The 16,586-nt window shown below is 44.3% G+C and overlaps 1 protein-coding gene across 1 annotated transcript; it reads left to right on the top strand.

Moving 5' to 3' along the window:
• The first annotated feature begins 2,211 nt into the window (after positions 1 to 2,211).
• Positions 2,212 to 5,469, top strand: LOC147309852 (uncharacterized). Its single transcript, XM_086269689.1, has 2 exons — positions 2,212 to 2,660; positions 2,752 to 5,469. Exon 2 carries the CDS (start codon positions 4,011 to 4,013, stop codon positions 5,346 to 5,348), a length of 1,338 nt encoding a protein of 445 aa, XP_086125815.1. The 5' UTR covers positions 2,212 to 2,660; positions 2,752 to 4,010; the 3' UTR covers positions 5,349 to 5,469.
• Positions 5,470 to 16,586: the final 11,117 nt, after the last annotated feature.

Genomic DNA, 16,586 nt, shown 5'->3' with positions numbered 1-16,586 from the left:
AGAGTCCCTAAAATGTTTCAGCTGAATGTGCATAAACTACAGTCGCACACTCCATGAGTGTGCCTGCATAGATGCCACAGTCATCTGGACAGATAAATGTATGTTATTTTTCAGTTTTGTATTCCAAATGCATTTGGAATGAAATAATCCGTTCTACTTTAAACGGCCAAGGCTTTATTTGAACAGGTCTCCATCTGCATAGAAACGACTGCGTAAGAGATGCAGGCCATAAATCTTTTTTCTTTATCCTTTAACCTCGGTTTCTCTACTAGAGGTCTGGGAGCTTGAGGGTCCTGCATATTATCTTTGCAGTTTCAAGGACTGTGCTCTTCTGGACAGAAATCTCAGATGTTGCTGGAGCCACCTGTCTATCCTCTTCATGTAATCCTTTCTGCTGGGGTTACTTGTGTAGTAGAATTCCAACAGTGCCCTGTTCTCATCTCTCATCTCTTGCCCACTTTTGCCTCCTTGTTTTGCCTACTTCTCATCAGTGTGTCCTGGTTCCTCAACACCTGACATGGACCTTGTTAATCTAGGCTAAGGACTGTGCCATCAGACTTGGAGGTGATGATTCTTATTCCCTCCTCTTTGCACTCTTCTACGCTTTGTTGATAATCCAGGATCCCATCACCTGCAAAAAACAGATGCATTGTTCGCCCTCTATCTGACGTTTGACTAACAGATGAACTCTTTTTTTCCCCCAGTGCCTTGGCACACTTAGCAGTCTGATCCCCCTGTAATTGGAGCACACTGTCCCTTCCCCTGGGACAAAATGGCCCCAGCCAGGGAAAAATTAGGAGGTTCCCCACAGAGAGCCTTCTAAACCAGCAGGAAGGCTGTCTGGTGCGGCTCTGTCCACTGGGCCAGATCTGGGGCACCCTTACAGGTGAAAAGTTTGGCATATACCGCCGGTAATAGCCAGCCACCACATATACTCCACCCAGGTGTCACTATGGATGATAACGCCATCCAAGTAGGTGGCAGCATATGCAGCATGCGGACACAGTACCAGGTCCATGAGGAACTGGAAAGTGGCTTGGGCTCCAAACAAGCCAAATAGAAGTATGACGAATTGGTACAAATTGTATGCAGTGGAGAAAGTCGCTTTCTCTGTAGACTCTAGGGACAAGGGAATCTGCTAGTAGCCCTTGGTTAAATCCAGTGTCATGAAAAAACAAGCCGTGCCTGGGGCATGGGATAAGTGTCAAACTGTGACCCTCATTCACCTTGTGGTAGTCAACACAGAACCGTATAGACCACATCTATCTTTACCACGAGAACTATGGGGCTACACCACGCACTGCACTCTTATATTACTCACATTTTCAGCATCCCAGCCAGTTCCTTCCACACAATTTGTCTTTTATTTTCAAGCAATTTATAGGGGCATGAATGCAATGTCACCCAAGGCTCTATTAGAGTGGTACAACCGGGCAAGGGGGAGAACACATCTGCAATGCAAATGCAGGAACATTGAAGGATTATGTTATTTGTTATTTTCACAGTAGAGGACGTGCAAAATGATGCTGCTGGAGCGTTGGCGTTTTCTTTTCTATCCAGATGAGGGCAGTGAGTCTAATGGTTACTATGGAAACTGATCAGCAGTCCTCTCACAGCACATACTGATTTCATAACCAGCTGACTAATGTTTTATGTTTTACATTTACATGACAATTCTATCAACATAAGTGGTTTGACATGTGGTGAGCATCTTGATCTCATCTCATCTCTCAAATTTAAGAAGATAAGGTGAGAGAGACACGTTAGAGAGATTAGAGATGTGGTAACAAAGCTATCCGACACCAGGTTGGGCTTTGACCTGAAAGACTCTGCACTGGCCTGGAGTGTCTGAACTTCAGCTGTATATCAGCACCATCTGCTGCTCATAGCTGAGGCAGGGCAAGGCTTTTATTTTTAAATATCATGCTATTTTTAATTATTTCCCATAGAAATCCCATACAGCTTGTGTTGCTGAAACTTTAATATTAAGCTTCATTAAGTGGTTTTAGTAAGGTGCAACTTATGGCTTAAGTTGGTTGTATAAAAAATACTCCCCTAGTATAGAAGGTATGTTACGGAGTATAGCATGGTGGGAAAGGACGGAGAGAACCCCCCCCCCCCCTAAGTTTTGTTGGTTTTGTTTTTGAGTTTGTTTTGGATTAATTGCATGTTTTTGTGTTTATTTACGGTTGTTGCACCGGTGTGGGAGGGGAGATTTTACTCTAGCCCAGCTGCCAGTGAGGCGGAGTTGAATACAGGGAGCGGCTGATTGGAGTTCCTCTTTATAAAGGGGAGAGGAAGCAGGAAGTGTTGTTGTTGTTTTTAGTAGGACCTCGGTGAAGCAGGAGAGCCCCGGAGATCCAGGACAAAGTGTGCGCATTTTTAATAGAAAGGATTCTTTTTTTAGCCTGGCCTGGTTTTTGCTTTTAACGAAACGGAGGACGTGGAAAGGAGGACGTATTCCTATGGAGCTGTGAGAGGACGTGCTGGAAAAGAGAGGACGTGCTGGAAAAAAAGGGACGTGTTGGAAAAGAGGAAAACGAGCACTAGACTGGAGACCTCCTGCGCCCCGATAAGAAGAACTGGACCAGCTCGGGGAAGTTTAACTGCCGGGAGGTAATGTGGAGACCCAGCCTCGAACAAAGTTAAAGCCTGAAAAGGTGGGTGGCAAACCTGTTTTAGGGAGCTGCAGGATTGATACGGTTGGTTGCGTGTTCGTGCAGTGACCCTCTCTCCCCTGTTTGTAACTAGGCGAAGAACTCGGACCGCGGTGGTCTTTGGGCTTTGGATCCCTGGCCGGGGTTGTCTTCAGCCGGTAGTTTGCCTAGAGGAAGAACAAATAAATTTTGTGTAACCCATTGCAGTGTGTGCGTGGTGGTTTGTTGCTGGTCCCTACTAGAATTCCTATTCTTTTTGCACGGAGGCTCTCTTAACAGACTTCCCGTAACATTTGGCGTTTGTCGACAGGATTTGTGACCAGTATACAAACCTACCTGCCTTAGACTGATTAATATGGCGGATGAGTTATCTGAAACCAGGAATATGGCGTCACCATTTTTTATCGGTGCGCCCTGGGTACCAAAATTTTGTGGGCTTAATACGAATTATGAAGATTGGGAGAGTCAAATTAGCGCAATGCTCCGTGCTCAAAAGTGGTCGATAGAACAGCAATGTGATTTTGTATTGAGTGCATTAGGAGGAGAATCACGACGTGAAATTCTTATTCTGGAACAAGCGGAGCGGGATACGCCAGATAAAATCTTTCTTCAGCTTAAAGAACTGTATGGGGACAAAACAGCCGTGGGTACCCTGCGTGCCATGTTTTATGAATGTAGACAAAGGACAGAAGAGCCTATTAGAAAGTTCACGTTACGCTTAAGGGAGTTGGGCCATCGCCTGCAGACAAAAGAGCCACAAGGGTTTCGGCGGGCTGACCTGCACCTGCGTGATCAGTTTGTCTTGGGTCTTAGGGAGGGTGAGATACAGCGTGATCTGCGGCGTTTATTAAGGCACGATCCTGACCTCTCATTTGAACAGGTGCGTAAAGAGGCTCTGCAATTGGAAGCGGATGCGCTGTATGGCGTACATGAAGACTCCGCTTGTGCTGTAGTAAGAGGGGATTTAAAGTGGCAGGATACTCTGAATTGGAGAGATAAGTTTAAAGTGGAGATCCTTGCAGAAATGAAGGAGCAAATTATGGATCTCAAAAATACTCTTCAGGAGGAGCTGAGGGAATTTGTCCGACCAGCACCAATGCCACGGACGTTTTCAGCTCCTAGAGGTGAGCGAGAAAGGTGGAACCTTAGTTCCCCTCAATATAGGGGAGGTGTTGAAGTGTCCGAGCCACCCCCGGTGACAAAGCAAACCCCACGGTTAGTGGAGCGACCACGGCACAAGTGGGATGAGCATGGGCAGCCTATTTGTAGTAGGTGTGGAGTTAGTGGACACATGGCAAGAGAGTGTCGGGGCACTTCATCTCAGATGGCTTTAAACGAGTAAATCCAGTCGCTATGGGCCAGGTGATTGGAAAGGATGATAGTGGTCCAACTCAGTTAAACCACCCTCAATTTTTAGGGGCATGCCGTCAAGTAGAAGTATTCATTGATGGTAAAGAAGTGACATTTTTGCTGGATACTGGGTCTAATGTAACATTAATGCCACAAGCCTGTTTTAGGAGATTGTTTGGTGAACAGGAGCCGGGGAAAGAGAGTGATCTTAATTGGCTAAAGCTGAAGGCCGCGAATGGATTGGCTATTCCTTACGTGGGCTATGTGTTAGCTGAAGTACAGGTGGGAGACATTACCCTGAAAGATATGGGAATTGTGATTTCAAAGGACGACCCCAATAATTCTAATGCATTACCTATATTAGGTATGAACATCATCGTTCCATGTTGGGATGTGTTTTTTTTGAAACCTCAGACGCAGACCCAGACCTGGCCTGTTGGCTCGACTGTAGACGCTCAACAAGCGTGGGCATCTGCTTTTCAGGACTGTCAAAGAATTCAGGCAGCTGTCCCCGTACCACAAGTAGGGACCCTGCGACCCGCTTACCGCCACCCGGTGAAGATCCCTGAGCACAGTGAGCAGGTGATTTGGGCTAGGGCCCCACAGACACTGAGGAAAGGACAATGTATCTTGGTGGAGCCATTGGAAGGGCCTAGTACAGTTGCCGTTGCTCGATCGCTAGGAACTGTCTATAGAGGCCGGGTCCCCATCAAAGTAAGGAATCTCAATCCTTTTCCTATTGCGTTACGACGTTATGAGGCCCTGGCTACATTCTCCACGGAAAATGTCGACATTCAGGAACCTTTTGAAGTCACGTTTGAGCAAACCAGGCCAGGCATCGTTGAAGTGGGCGTATCCCAGGTGAGCTCGGAACCATCTGGTAAAGCTCCTCACATTGAAGTTATGACACAAGGGCGGTCGAATCTATCTATGGAGGAGCAGGAAAAGTTAAATGGTCTCTTGAGGAAGTGGGGCGATGTGTTTGCTGCCGACGAAGAGGATTATGGCCACACAGATGTAATTACGCACTCTATTCCGACAGGTATGGCACCTCCTATTAGAGAGCGGTATAGGCCAATCCCCCCTAAAATGTATCAGGAAGTGCGAGAATTGCTGAATAATATGATTCGATCAGGGGTGGTGCGAGAGAGTACAAGTCCCTGGGCAGCACCCATTGTCCTGGTAAGGAAAAAGAATGGGGAATTGAGATTTTGTGTGGATTACCGCAAGTTGAATGCAGTGACACATAAAGACGCCCATCCATTACCTAGAATTGAAGAGACCTTGACGATGCTGACTAAATCAAAATACTACTCCACCCTTGATCTAGCAAGTGGGTAATGGCAAGTGAAAGTTTCTGAAGCTGACAGGGAAAAAACTGCATTTTGTACTCCTTTTGGCTTGTATGAGTTTGAAAGAATGCCTTTTGGATTGTGTAATGCTCCAGCAACATTTCAAAGGTTGATGCAGAGTTGTTTGGGAAGTCAAATCACAGAGTCCGCTTTTGTCTATCTGGACGATGTGATAGTATATTCACCGGATTTTGACAGCCACCTAGAACATCTGCAGGCAGTGTTTGCAAGATTGAAGAGCTATGGGCTGAAGTTGCGACCTGATAAATGTGTTCTTTTCCAGCAACAGGTGAAGTTCCTGGGTCACCTGGTGAACAGTGAGGGTGTGGCTCCGGACCCTGATAAGATTGCCGCTGTACAGAAGTGGCCGGCCCCGCAGACTATTCATCAGGTGCGTTCCTTCTTGGGCTTTGCCGGTTATTATCGGCGGTTCATTGCAGGGTTTGCGGGTGTTGCTAGGCCTCTTAACTCGCTGCTAGTGGGAGTACCGAAGAATAAAAAACAGAATATCCCCATAAATTGGGATGAGGATTGTCAGCAGTCCTTTGATCTTCTGAAGCAGAAATTGCTCGAGGCTCCTATTTTAGCTTTTGCTGATTTCAGATTACCCTTCCGGCTTTATACGGATGCCAGTAAAGTGGGCCTTGGTGCAGTACTGTCTCAAGTACAAGATGGGAAGGAATGTGTGATAGCCTATGCTAGCAGAAGCTTAGCACCCGCCGAAAGGGATGATGCAAACTATAGCTCCTTTAAACTGGAGCTGCTCGCTTTGAAGTGGGCGGTGACTGAGAAATTTAAAGATTATCTATGGGGGTCTCTGTTCACAGTTTATACTGATAATAATCCATTGGTCCATTTATCGACTGCAAAAGTGGGCGCAGTGGAACAACGGTGGGTAGCCCAGCTCGCAAATTATCAATTTGATATTAAGTATCGGCCTGGCCAGGAAAATGTGAATGCTGATGTTCTGTCTAGAATGCCATTGCAGGTGCAACCCCAGGATTTGGTGCCTCCACAGAGTGTGGACGAAAAAGCATGGGTTCAGGCTGTGAACATCGATTGGGATCCAGGATGCTGGCAAGGCTTACAAGAGCAGGACCCCACGCTGCATAGAGTGAGATACTACATGGCCCGAGGAAAGATGCCATCTGGGGAGGAAAGACGCCAGGAGCCTACTGCAGTCTTAAACTACATGAAACAATGGTCACGGCTGGAGTTGTTGGAGGGTGTTCTGGTCCGCAGGGGGGTGGATTCCAACACCTGTGAGGCGTACTACCAAATCCTTGTTCCTTTGGAGGAACAGCAACCAACATGGAAGGCTTTCCATGAAAGGAATGGTCATTTGGGGGTGGCAAAGATACTTTCGATGCTGCGCCGTAGTTTTTATTGGCTTCAAATGGAGAAGAGAGTGCGGGACTGGACAACATCCTGTGAACGGTGTGTACGTCATAAAGGTCGTGGTGACGGTCGGGCCCCACTTAGTCCTGTTCTTACACACGCACCTCTCCAAACCGTGGCAGTTGATTTCCTGACATTAGGTAGACCGGCAGACTCATACCAGTACATTTTGGTCGCCACTGATTTGTTTACAAAGTATGCTTGGGCAATACCTACCAGGGACCAGACCGCTGCAACTACAGCGAAGATGTTGTTGAGACATATTATTCAGCCAATTGGATGCCCAGAACAACTGCACTCGGATCAAGGTGCTAATTTCGAGTCCGCCCTCATAAAGGAGCTCTGTCAGTATTATAATTGTCGGAAAAGTCGAACTACTGCCTATCATCCTCAGGGAAATGGGGCCTGTGAACGTTTCAATCAGACATTAATAAATATGCTGTCCACCCTAGAGGAAGAGAGGCGGACTCGGTGGGTACAATGTTTGCCCGAACTGCTCCAGGCTTATAATAACTCTGTCCATGCGTCTACAGGTTACACCCCCCATTACCTGATGTTTGGATGGAATGCTCGTCTGCCAGGCGAGCTGTTTATGGGGACGAAGAGACCCATGGAGTCAACCACGACGCAGGAGTGGGTGAGGAGACATCATGAGCGCTTGAGGCTGGCATACCAGATGGTGGAAAAGAGCAGCCAGAAGGCTGCAGGCCGGATGAAGGACAGGTATGATGTTGGGGCTAGGGCAGCACCATTGCTCCCGGGGGAAAGGGTTCTAGTCCATACGACAAGAAGGGACGGACAGGGCAAACTGGCAGCACACTGGGAGGAAGAGATCCAAATTGTAGTTGGCCAGCCAAACCCTATGAACCCAGTCTACAGAGTTCGGCCAGAAGGTAAAGATGGGCCTGTTAGAGTGGTCCATCGTAATCGCCTGCGCATATGTACTTTCTTGCCTTCCGTCAATGATAAAACAGGAGGTGGCGCCTTAGAACCAGGAACGGCAGCTGCGCATGATATAGCGACAGCCTCAGACCAGTGGTTACTTCTATGGAGTATGGCACAGCAGATGCCAGGGCCAGGTCACTATCCGTCCTCCAACAAGTCCGCCCCTGCAACTCAGGAGGGTTTAAGGAGATCTGCCCGTGAAAATCTCGGGAAGCCCCCACCTCGATATACTTAGTAGAGTGCCCGAGGACGGGCTAGGAAAAAGTTGGGGTGGGTGTTACGGAGTATAGCATGGTGGGAAAGGACGGAGAGAAACCCCCCCCCCCCCCTAAGTTTTGTTGGTTTTGTTTTTGAGTTTGTTTTGGATTAATTGCATGTTTTTGTGTTTATTTACGGTTGTTGCACCGGTGTGGGAGGGGAGATTTTACTCTAGCCCAGCTGCCAGTGAGGCGGAGTTGAATACAGGGAGCGGCTGATTGGAGTTCCTCTTTATAAAGGGGAGAGGAAGCAGGAAGTGTTGTTGTTGTTTTTAGTAGGACCTCGGTGAAGCAGGAGAGCCCCGGAGATCCAGGACAAAGTGTGCGCATTTTTAATAGAAAGGATTCTTTTTTTAGCCTGGCCTGGTTTTTGCTTTTAACGAAACGGAGGACGTGGAAAGGAGGACGTATTCCTATGGAGCTGTGAGAGGACGTGCTGGAAAAGAGAGGACGTGCTGGAAAAGAGAGGACGTGCTGGAAAAAAAGGGACGTGTTGGAAAAGAGGAAAACGAGCACTAGACTGGAGACCTCCTGCGCCCCGATAAGAAGAACTGGACCAGCTCGGGGAAGTTTAACTGCCGGGAGGTAATGTGGAGACCCAGCCTCGAACAAAGTTAAAGCCTGAAAAGGTGGGTGGCAAACCTGTTTTAGGGAGCTGCAGGATTGATACGGTTGGTTGCGTGTTCGTGCAGTGACCCTCTCTCCCCTGTTTGTAACTAGGCGAAGAACTCGGACCGCGGTGGTCTTTGGGCTTTGGATCCCTGGCCGGGGTTGTCTTCAGCCGGTAGTTTGCCTAGAGGAAGAACAAATAAATTTTGTGTAACCCATTGCAGTGTGTGCGTGGTGGTTTGTTGCTGGTCCCTACTAGAATTCCTATTCTTTTTGCACGGAGGCTCTCTTAACAGACTTCCCGTAACAGGTATATCACACTTATAACTTACTGTAAATAAAAGAGTTAAAACAAATAAAAGGAAATATTACTACTCTACTTAAGTACTCAAAGCGCTTTATACAACATGCCTAATTCACCCATTCACACAAGCGCATTTTTCTACACCTAAGTATCCAACATTCACACTCCAGTGAATGCATCGGAGACCAGCTTACGCTTCTGTACCTTGTCAAAGGATCCTTAGGCATGCAGACTGTCATAGCAGGGATTTTACCACAAACCTTCTGATTAGTAGATGACCTCTAACTCCTGAGCTACAGCCACTACAAATCTACATCTTCACTTGATTTTTGCAATGCCCCCCCACCCCCAACAAAAAACAAAAAAACCCCAAATCATTTGGTTGTAGTTTCTTGTAAAGATCCATCTTAATCAATGTACTCTTGAAGCCTCTATTTAATAGAGGCTTCAAGAGTACAGCTCCAACCCTTTTCAGGCTTGAGACATTTATTATAATAGAGTCTATTATAATAAATGTCTCAAGCCTGAAAAGGGTTGGAGCTGGGCCTCTAGTCAAAGTAGGTCAAACTGGTGTTGAAAGGCCTTTAATCTTTGGTCTTGCCATGCTGTTTCTTTTTCTCCAGTGGAGCCTTAAGCCTTCCATTGTCCTAGGCCTGAAGAATATTGTCTGATATTGTGAACTCTGTCTTTTTTTACTATTATTGCCTGCTGCTCCTGAACTAGCTCCATACTCCTCATCTGCATTAACTGCTTGTTCCTACGTGTTTGAATGGACTGAGAGAGCAGTGAACGGTGGGCAGGCATATTGCAGGTGAGTACATCTTAGGTAATTGGTTGCTGTTTTGTGATAATGCGTTGAAGTGGGTTTGTACTCAGACCTGTCCACAGCAAAGCAACAATGACAAAAAAGAAGAGTCAAGCATTGTTTCACTGAATGAATCACTGAAGACAGATAAGAGAGCAAGGTTAAACAGGGCACAAAACAAAAACCTTCCTCTAATCTCAGAATTTAGTGAAACATCTAACAGATCATCTGCAGTTCCAGTGGTTTATTTAAAGAGTTTCAATCAGGTTTCAGAGCTCATCTCAGCACACAAACAGAATTAATGAAAGTTGAAAACAATGTTCTTTGGCCTCTAACAATGGACTTATCTCTGTGCTTATCCTGCTAGACATCAGGGCTGCGTTCAATACTGTTGATTGAGCGATTAGAGCATGCTGTAGGGATTAAAGGTACTGTGCTGCAGTGGTTTGAATTATACCTATTTAATTTTTATTGCTATGCACATGATACCCACCTTTATCTGTCCATGAAGCTAGATAAAAGACAAAGACCTGGATGGCCTCTAATCTCCTGCTTCTAAATTCAGATAAAACTGAGGTCATTGTACTCACCAATAAAAATCAGAGAAACATGGTGTCTAACTGCATACTTACTGGATGGCATTACTGATGTCCAGTAACGCTGTGAGGAATAATTTTTGACCAGGATATTGCCTTCAATGTACATATTAAACAAATATGTAGGACTGCTTTCCTCCAATTGCACAATATCAGTGATGCTGAAAAACTAGTTCATGCATTTATTACCTCTGTCCTGGACTACTGTAATTCATTATTATCAGGATGTCTTAAAAACTGCCTGAAAATTCTTCAGTTGATCCAAATTGCTGCAGTGAGAGTACTCACTGGGACCACAAAGAGAGAGCATATTTCTCCTGTATTGGCGTATCTTTGTTGGCTCCCTGTTAAATCCAGGATCAAATTTAAAATCCTTCTCCTCACATACAAGGTCTTGAATAATCAGGCCCCATCTTATCTTAAAGAGCACATAAACCCAATTAGAGCACTTCACCCACAGACTGTTGGCTTACTTATGGATCCTGGAGTATTTAAAAGTAGAGTGGGAGTAACAAACCTTCAGCTTATAGGGCCTTCTGGAAGCAGCTCCCAGTTTGAGTTGTGTCTATACACGTCTCTAAATTGAAGTTTTGCTAAGCTGGTCTTTTAGCCTTCCCGATCATGTACCCATGTTTGTCTGTTTTTCTCTCCAGTCCTTGTGTCAAGCCAATGAGTCTTAGTCTCAGTATTTGTACTTCCTGTTTCCTTTTGATCTTGTGTTTTTGGGTCCACATCTCTGCCTGCCTCCCACCTACACCTGTGGATATTACAACTGCTTTACGGAAAATTTATTTTAGACCCCTGCTCTAAAATAATGCGTAGTGTCATTTTGTAGCATCGTAGCTCGTGACGTGTATACTTTTGGATGGTTATAATGTGGCTTTTAATCAAAATCTCTAAAATATGATGGGATTTTACCTCAGAAATCTCAAAGACTTCTACACAAATGTCTTTTGTCACAGGCTTAACTTAAGCCTCCTTCGCCCTTTATATGCTTCATGCTTATGTTCATGTCTTATGTTGTCAAGTTTGTATTGCCATGTCTGCGCCTCATGTTTCCTGTTTTATTCTGAAGGTCTGTGTCCTATGTCAGTGTAGTTGGCTTTGCTTCCTTTGTCTCATGTCAGATTAGTGTCAGCTGTTTCTCCATGTATTTCCACTTCCCCTAACCACCCTTGTGTGTATTTAGTCTGCAGGGGTGTCCAAATTCATAGACTGCATCCTCCTGAGGACCCGTCCTTCGAGGTCTATGTGGGCCGGGTCTTTAGAAGGTCGGGTAGGCCAGAAGTAAATGGCTGTGAAATTGGACGGTCTAGCATTTAGATTTGCGTCACCATTGTCTCGATGGAGTTTAATAAACTCAGCTGTCTCCTCCTTGCTATCGAAAATATAACAGGACACTGGTGTAAATTCTAAACCATCTTACACTTCTGTTTGTTAGGAGACCTGAGTCGTTGTCCCAGAGCTTTGAGTTTTCTTTACTATTGTACTTTGATTCTGCCATTATTTATTGTTTCTTCTGGTTTCTTTGTTGATGTTCTGGTTTCTGTCTGTGTCTCTTAGTTGCTCTGTCTCCCCTGTCTGAGGTGTCCCCTTGTCAAGTCCATGTCTCTATGTTATGTTTCCTGTTTTACTTTGAAAGTCCATGTCTCATGTTAACGTATCTGGTTTTGCTTCCCCTTATTGCTCCCTCTGTGTAGTTAAGCCTTGTGTTTCTGTGTCAGTGTCGCAATCTACCCTCATTCATGCTGTGTGTTATGCCTGCCTGCCTGAGTTATTTTTGTATTTTGAAATTTGTTACTTTGAGTTCAGCATTAAAACTGTTTTTTGAGTCCACATTTTGTCTCCAGAGACTGCACTGTGGGTCCTCCATACCTGCACACGGCCTAAAGATGACACTGTTTAATCAGTTTTCTGTTTGACATTTATTCAGCTGTGTGAAAACCAAGGAGGAACCCACCCGAGGGATTAATAAAGTTTTATTTTATATAATCTAATCTAATCTAATCTAATGACTTTAATCGCAGCCAAACTGATTTACTCTCGAACAAATAAAACACTTATTTAAGTGACTTATAAATCACGTTTAACCTGAGTAGCGAAAGACCGCGGTGATCTGAAAATGATGTGCCGGGCGTTTGCCGTTCTCGTCGGCTCTAGTGACCCTCGAGCTCCTGGCTAGCTATCGAGTGGGTAACAGACGTCTGCGAAAATGTCGAAGCACTTTTGCAAATATGTGATGTCTTGATAAACTGAAATATGTTAAAAGTTTATTTTGTGACTCAGAAAGAGTAATAAGAGTAATATTAAAACTTAGTAGCGACTGCCATTGTTGGAAACTGGAATTGGCTGAGGCACGCTGTGAATTCTGGGATATGGTGGGCCAGGAAGGACACACCTGACCCAGCCTACAAATTCAGGGCAAAGGAGGACGCATTTGTTGGCTGCAAATGCGTCCTCAGGAGGATGCAGCCCATGAATTTGGACACCCCCTGTGTGTTTCTGTTCATTCATTGTCAGGTCATCTGTTGCCTTTTGTGCCACGTTTCCATGTTCTATTCTCCAGGTTTCAGGTATCCTTGTATCCACGTCGAGTTTTATGTTTTGGTTTTATATATTTATCTCTTGTTTCCCCAGTTTAGGTTATCGTTTAGCGTCATCTCTGCCTTTTGTTTTGTCCAGTTTTTACCAGCCTTAATAAACGGCTCGCTTTCTGTTAAAATTCAAGTTTTGTCCACGTTCCTTGGTGTCTGTGTTTTGGGTCCTCTTTGCAAATTCATACAGTGTGCTGCCGCATACTGGGACATTATTCTGGTATCTTCTGAATATAATCAGCAATAAAGCTAAAGTGATACTGATTTCATTCCCTGAGTCCAGTATATCTCTGCTCCAGTCCTGGGCACCCAGAACCAGTGCCCAAGTCTTCCACACTGCTGGAGTCCAAGACTCTCCACCATCAATGCTGGCCTCATGCTGGCCTTGGCGGCCACTTCAAGCCAATCTGTGTTATTGGTCATTTGTGAATCTGTTCCGCTGCTGCCCTCACTGCTGGCCCCCTGCAAAGCCACCAGAGGTAAAATGTCGTCTCTGGCATTGTCCTCCAGGGGACTTCCTTTGTTGCCAGCCTCTGGCCATGACACCGGAGCTGGCCACTCAGTCAGCCCCCAGGCCCTGCTGTCTCTACTGCTGGTCACCGGGGAGACCCCAGAATTCTTTTGTCACAGCTGTTTGCCTTTTGAGAAGCCCTGAGCACTTTATAGGTGTCTGTCCCTGCACCTCTCCAATGGCGTACTAGCCTCATGAACCTGTTTTTATCTCCCTGGACAGCCTGGGGCAATTTGTGTGATTTTTTTTTTTCTGCTTAGTTTGATTTTACTTATGTGTTTGGTTCAGGCCCTCCTTTCAAACCCATTTGTCTGCCCGCTGCAGGTTAGGTTTGATCTTTGTTTAAGGACGTCTAGAAGCTGTATAGGATAAGGGGGGCTCTGTCATGGTTCCTTGGTCATCAACTCAGTGGTTTGTGTTTTGTGGGTTCATGGTCCTGGGTTTTATCTCAGTATTTTGTGTTTAGAGTCTTGTTGTGTAAAATTTTGACCTTGGAGTCCTCCTTGTATTCTTGCCTCCCTATGTTGCCATGTCTGTCTTTGTCGCTTGTCCGAAGTGTCCTGAGTGAAGTTGGTCTCGTCTCTGTGTCTGTTATTGTTTGTCTCCTCACTTGTATCTTATATCCATCTGGTCCCTCAGTGCCCTGAAGGTTGTCTCCCCCCCCCCAGACAGTCATGTCTCCATGTTTGCTTCCCATTTTGTCTATGTCAAGTTCATGTATTATAGTCTCCATCACTATTTCCTGTTTTATTGTGATAGTCTCTTGTTCTGTGTGCATCATGGTTAGTTTTGAGTCCCCTTGTGTCATTAAGCGTATTCAGCTCAGCTGTTTCCTCCCAGGTGTCTCCACTTCACCCTGTTTGTCCCTCCTTCTCTGACTTCATCAACTGGAGTAAACCAACAGTTTTGCCTCTAAACACATCCACTACAGCCAGATAACATTAGATATTTAGGCATACATTTTTCCACCAGGCTTTCAGTATAGTTGAATCACATTCCCTTTACTAAAATGGTAGAGGTTGATCTAACATATTTGTATCACTCATGGAGAGAGTTGCTGCAATTAAAATGATGATTCTGCCTAAAATCATTTCTCACAAATTCCTAATAAACACTCAAACATCTCATTATTGTTATGGAAAAACAAACCATTATGAATAATTTTAAAAACACTGATCTGCCTTTTATTGGAACTAAGCATTATAACTTTAAAAACCTTACCATGAACACCTCCCTGACACCGTGGTGGGGTTTGTTTGTTGTTTTCTTCACTTATGTCATGTAAACTAATACCCATTTGGAACAATCCAGATATCTCTAAACAGGACAAAGGAGTTCCCAAATGGGTTACACGCTCAAACATAAGAATCCACTGTACAGGAAACTCTGCTGAGAACGATATGTGAAGACTCATCCAAATAGTTTTGTTGCTCTATCTCAACCTCACCCAAACTATGCATTTAGGCAACGTACGGTAAGTGAATTATCTATGGAAGCAAACAATCACATGTAGTTCTACAGTCTTATGCATCACTAAGAAAACTATCCTCATAAATTGATATAAAAAATGTATTACTTAATATCAGTGGTGTATGGTGGCTTTTAAAGGAATTATTAACAACTTATTCACACTCCATCTTCTCTACATCATACATGTTAGGCAAGGTAGGTAGCAAGATGAGACTCATCTGTTACGATCATAAGTCACTAAGGTTATCTTTCTTGATCATGCTCGTTGTGTCCGTACAAAGTGCAGATTGTACTAACTGAGCAGTGAAAGCAGACCAGCAGCAACTTGCCTCTCATTCTGGTCTCTCTTTAGTTTACAGTCAGGCCAGAGGTTAACCTACAATGCGCATGCACAAACCAACAGAAGATAGCTGCTGGCCCTTCAGCTTGGCCAACTCCAGTCAGTGTCAACTATAGTTGGACACAACCTCAGAGACGGAGACGACTACGCTTTTCAGTGAAATGAAATATGCACAATAGTGGCAACAATAGCTAACTGCAAGCACAAGATGGCAGTAATGTAAAGGCTGGATTCAAATATTCATTGACAGGCTAGGAGCTTTATGACAGTGCAGTGCTGCCCTCTCTTCCCTTTAGCTGTTAGTGATCTGTCTGCAGCCTCACTTCTTCTCCTGTTGTGGGGTGTGTGTGGCCTCAGGCCTTTAGTATTCTGGGTTGCTGCGCATTGCTCATATTCTTCTTTTCCTTTTTCTTTATTTTCTTTATTTTTAAGTGCTGTATGTTTTTCTGTTTTTTTTCCTTACAGGTGCAGGTTAAAGACCGATTGGGTTTTTCCACTTGTGATCTGTCCTCTTATTCTTATCTTTTCATGTATTGTCTCTCTTTTCACTCTTCTTCCTGCCCGTCAACTCTGGCTTCGTCATATTACATAGTAGTAAATAGTAGGAAATGAATACATAAAAGAAAAGAAAATCACAAACAATAGGATCCTATAAACTTATCTTGGAAAAGCAAATATGTTTGACACAACAGTGTATTCAGATGATGAATCTGATTGCAAGAGCTGCCAGACATGACAGTTATTTAAAAAGAAAATATAAACTCCATACGTGATGTCTGCCTTGTCTAATAATCAACACACACGTGTATACACAGACTGAACATCTGTGATTTTGAATATAGACATGTGAAAACACAAATATTTTTGATTAATTTATTTAATTCCTATTCATGCCTCAATGAATTCTAAAGGAAAATCATCACAGCTTCAAGTATGTGAGGTGCCATTCACAGTTTAAAATACTGTGAGTTTACACATACTGGTGTGTAACAGGAAGGACTGGTTGGTTGTAAAGATATTACCTTCCAGGTAATTTCTTGATTCTTGATTTGAATTTTCATTCATCCTAAAGATGGATGAAAAAAGTTGTGTTTTAATTTTTCAATAAGTTAATTTTAGATAAACAACAGTAACATCTCTGTTTTAGCGTAAAAATCACCAGGGATTTGAGGCCATAGATTTTTGGAAGGAAGAAAATTTAAATTCTCATCTATAAAATGTTACAAAGGTAATTCTTTTACTGCTTCAGTATTGGTCAGCAGTGTGGATATGTGGAGATGGGAGTGGTACAGCTAACCCTGAGCCAAAGGTTTGATCTGTTAGATAAGTAATTTAGTATACATATGTACAAAAGTCTGCCTGCACCAAATACATGCTAAAACAACTCAAACACATTGT

The sequence above is a fragment of the Aulonocara sp. 'chitande type north' Nkhata Bay genome, linkage group LG17 (genome assembly GCF_057382095.1).
Source record: "Aulonocara sp. 'chitande type north' Nkhata Bay isolate Kocher_YH1m ecotype deep benthic linkage group LG17, A_spYH_male_GT1.1, whole genome shotgun sequence".
In the NCBI taxonomy this organism is placed as follows: domain Eukaryota; kingdom Metazoa; phylum Chordata; class Actinopteri; order Cichliformes; family Cichlidae; genus Aulonocara; species Aulonocara sp. 'chitande type north' Nkhata Bay.
This window is presented reverse-complemented; position numbering and strand designations above follow the sequence as displayed.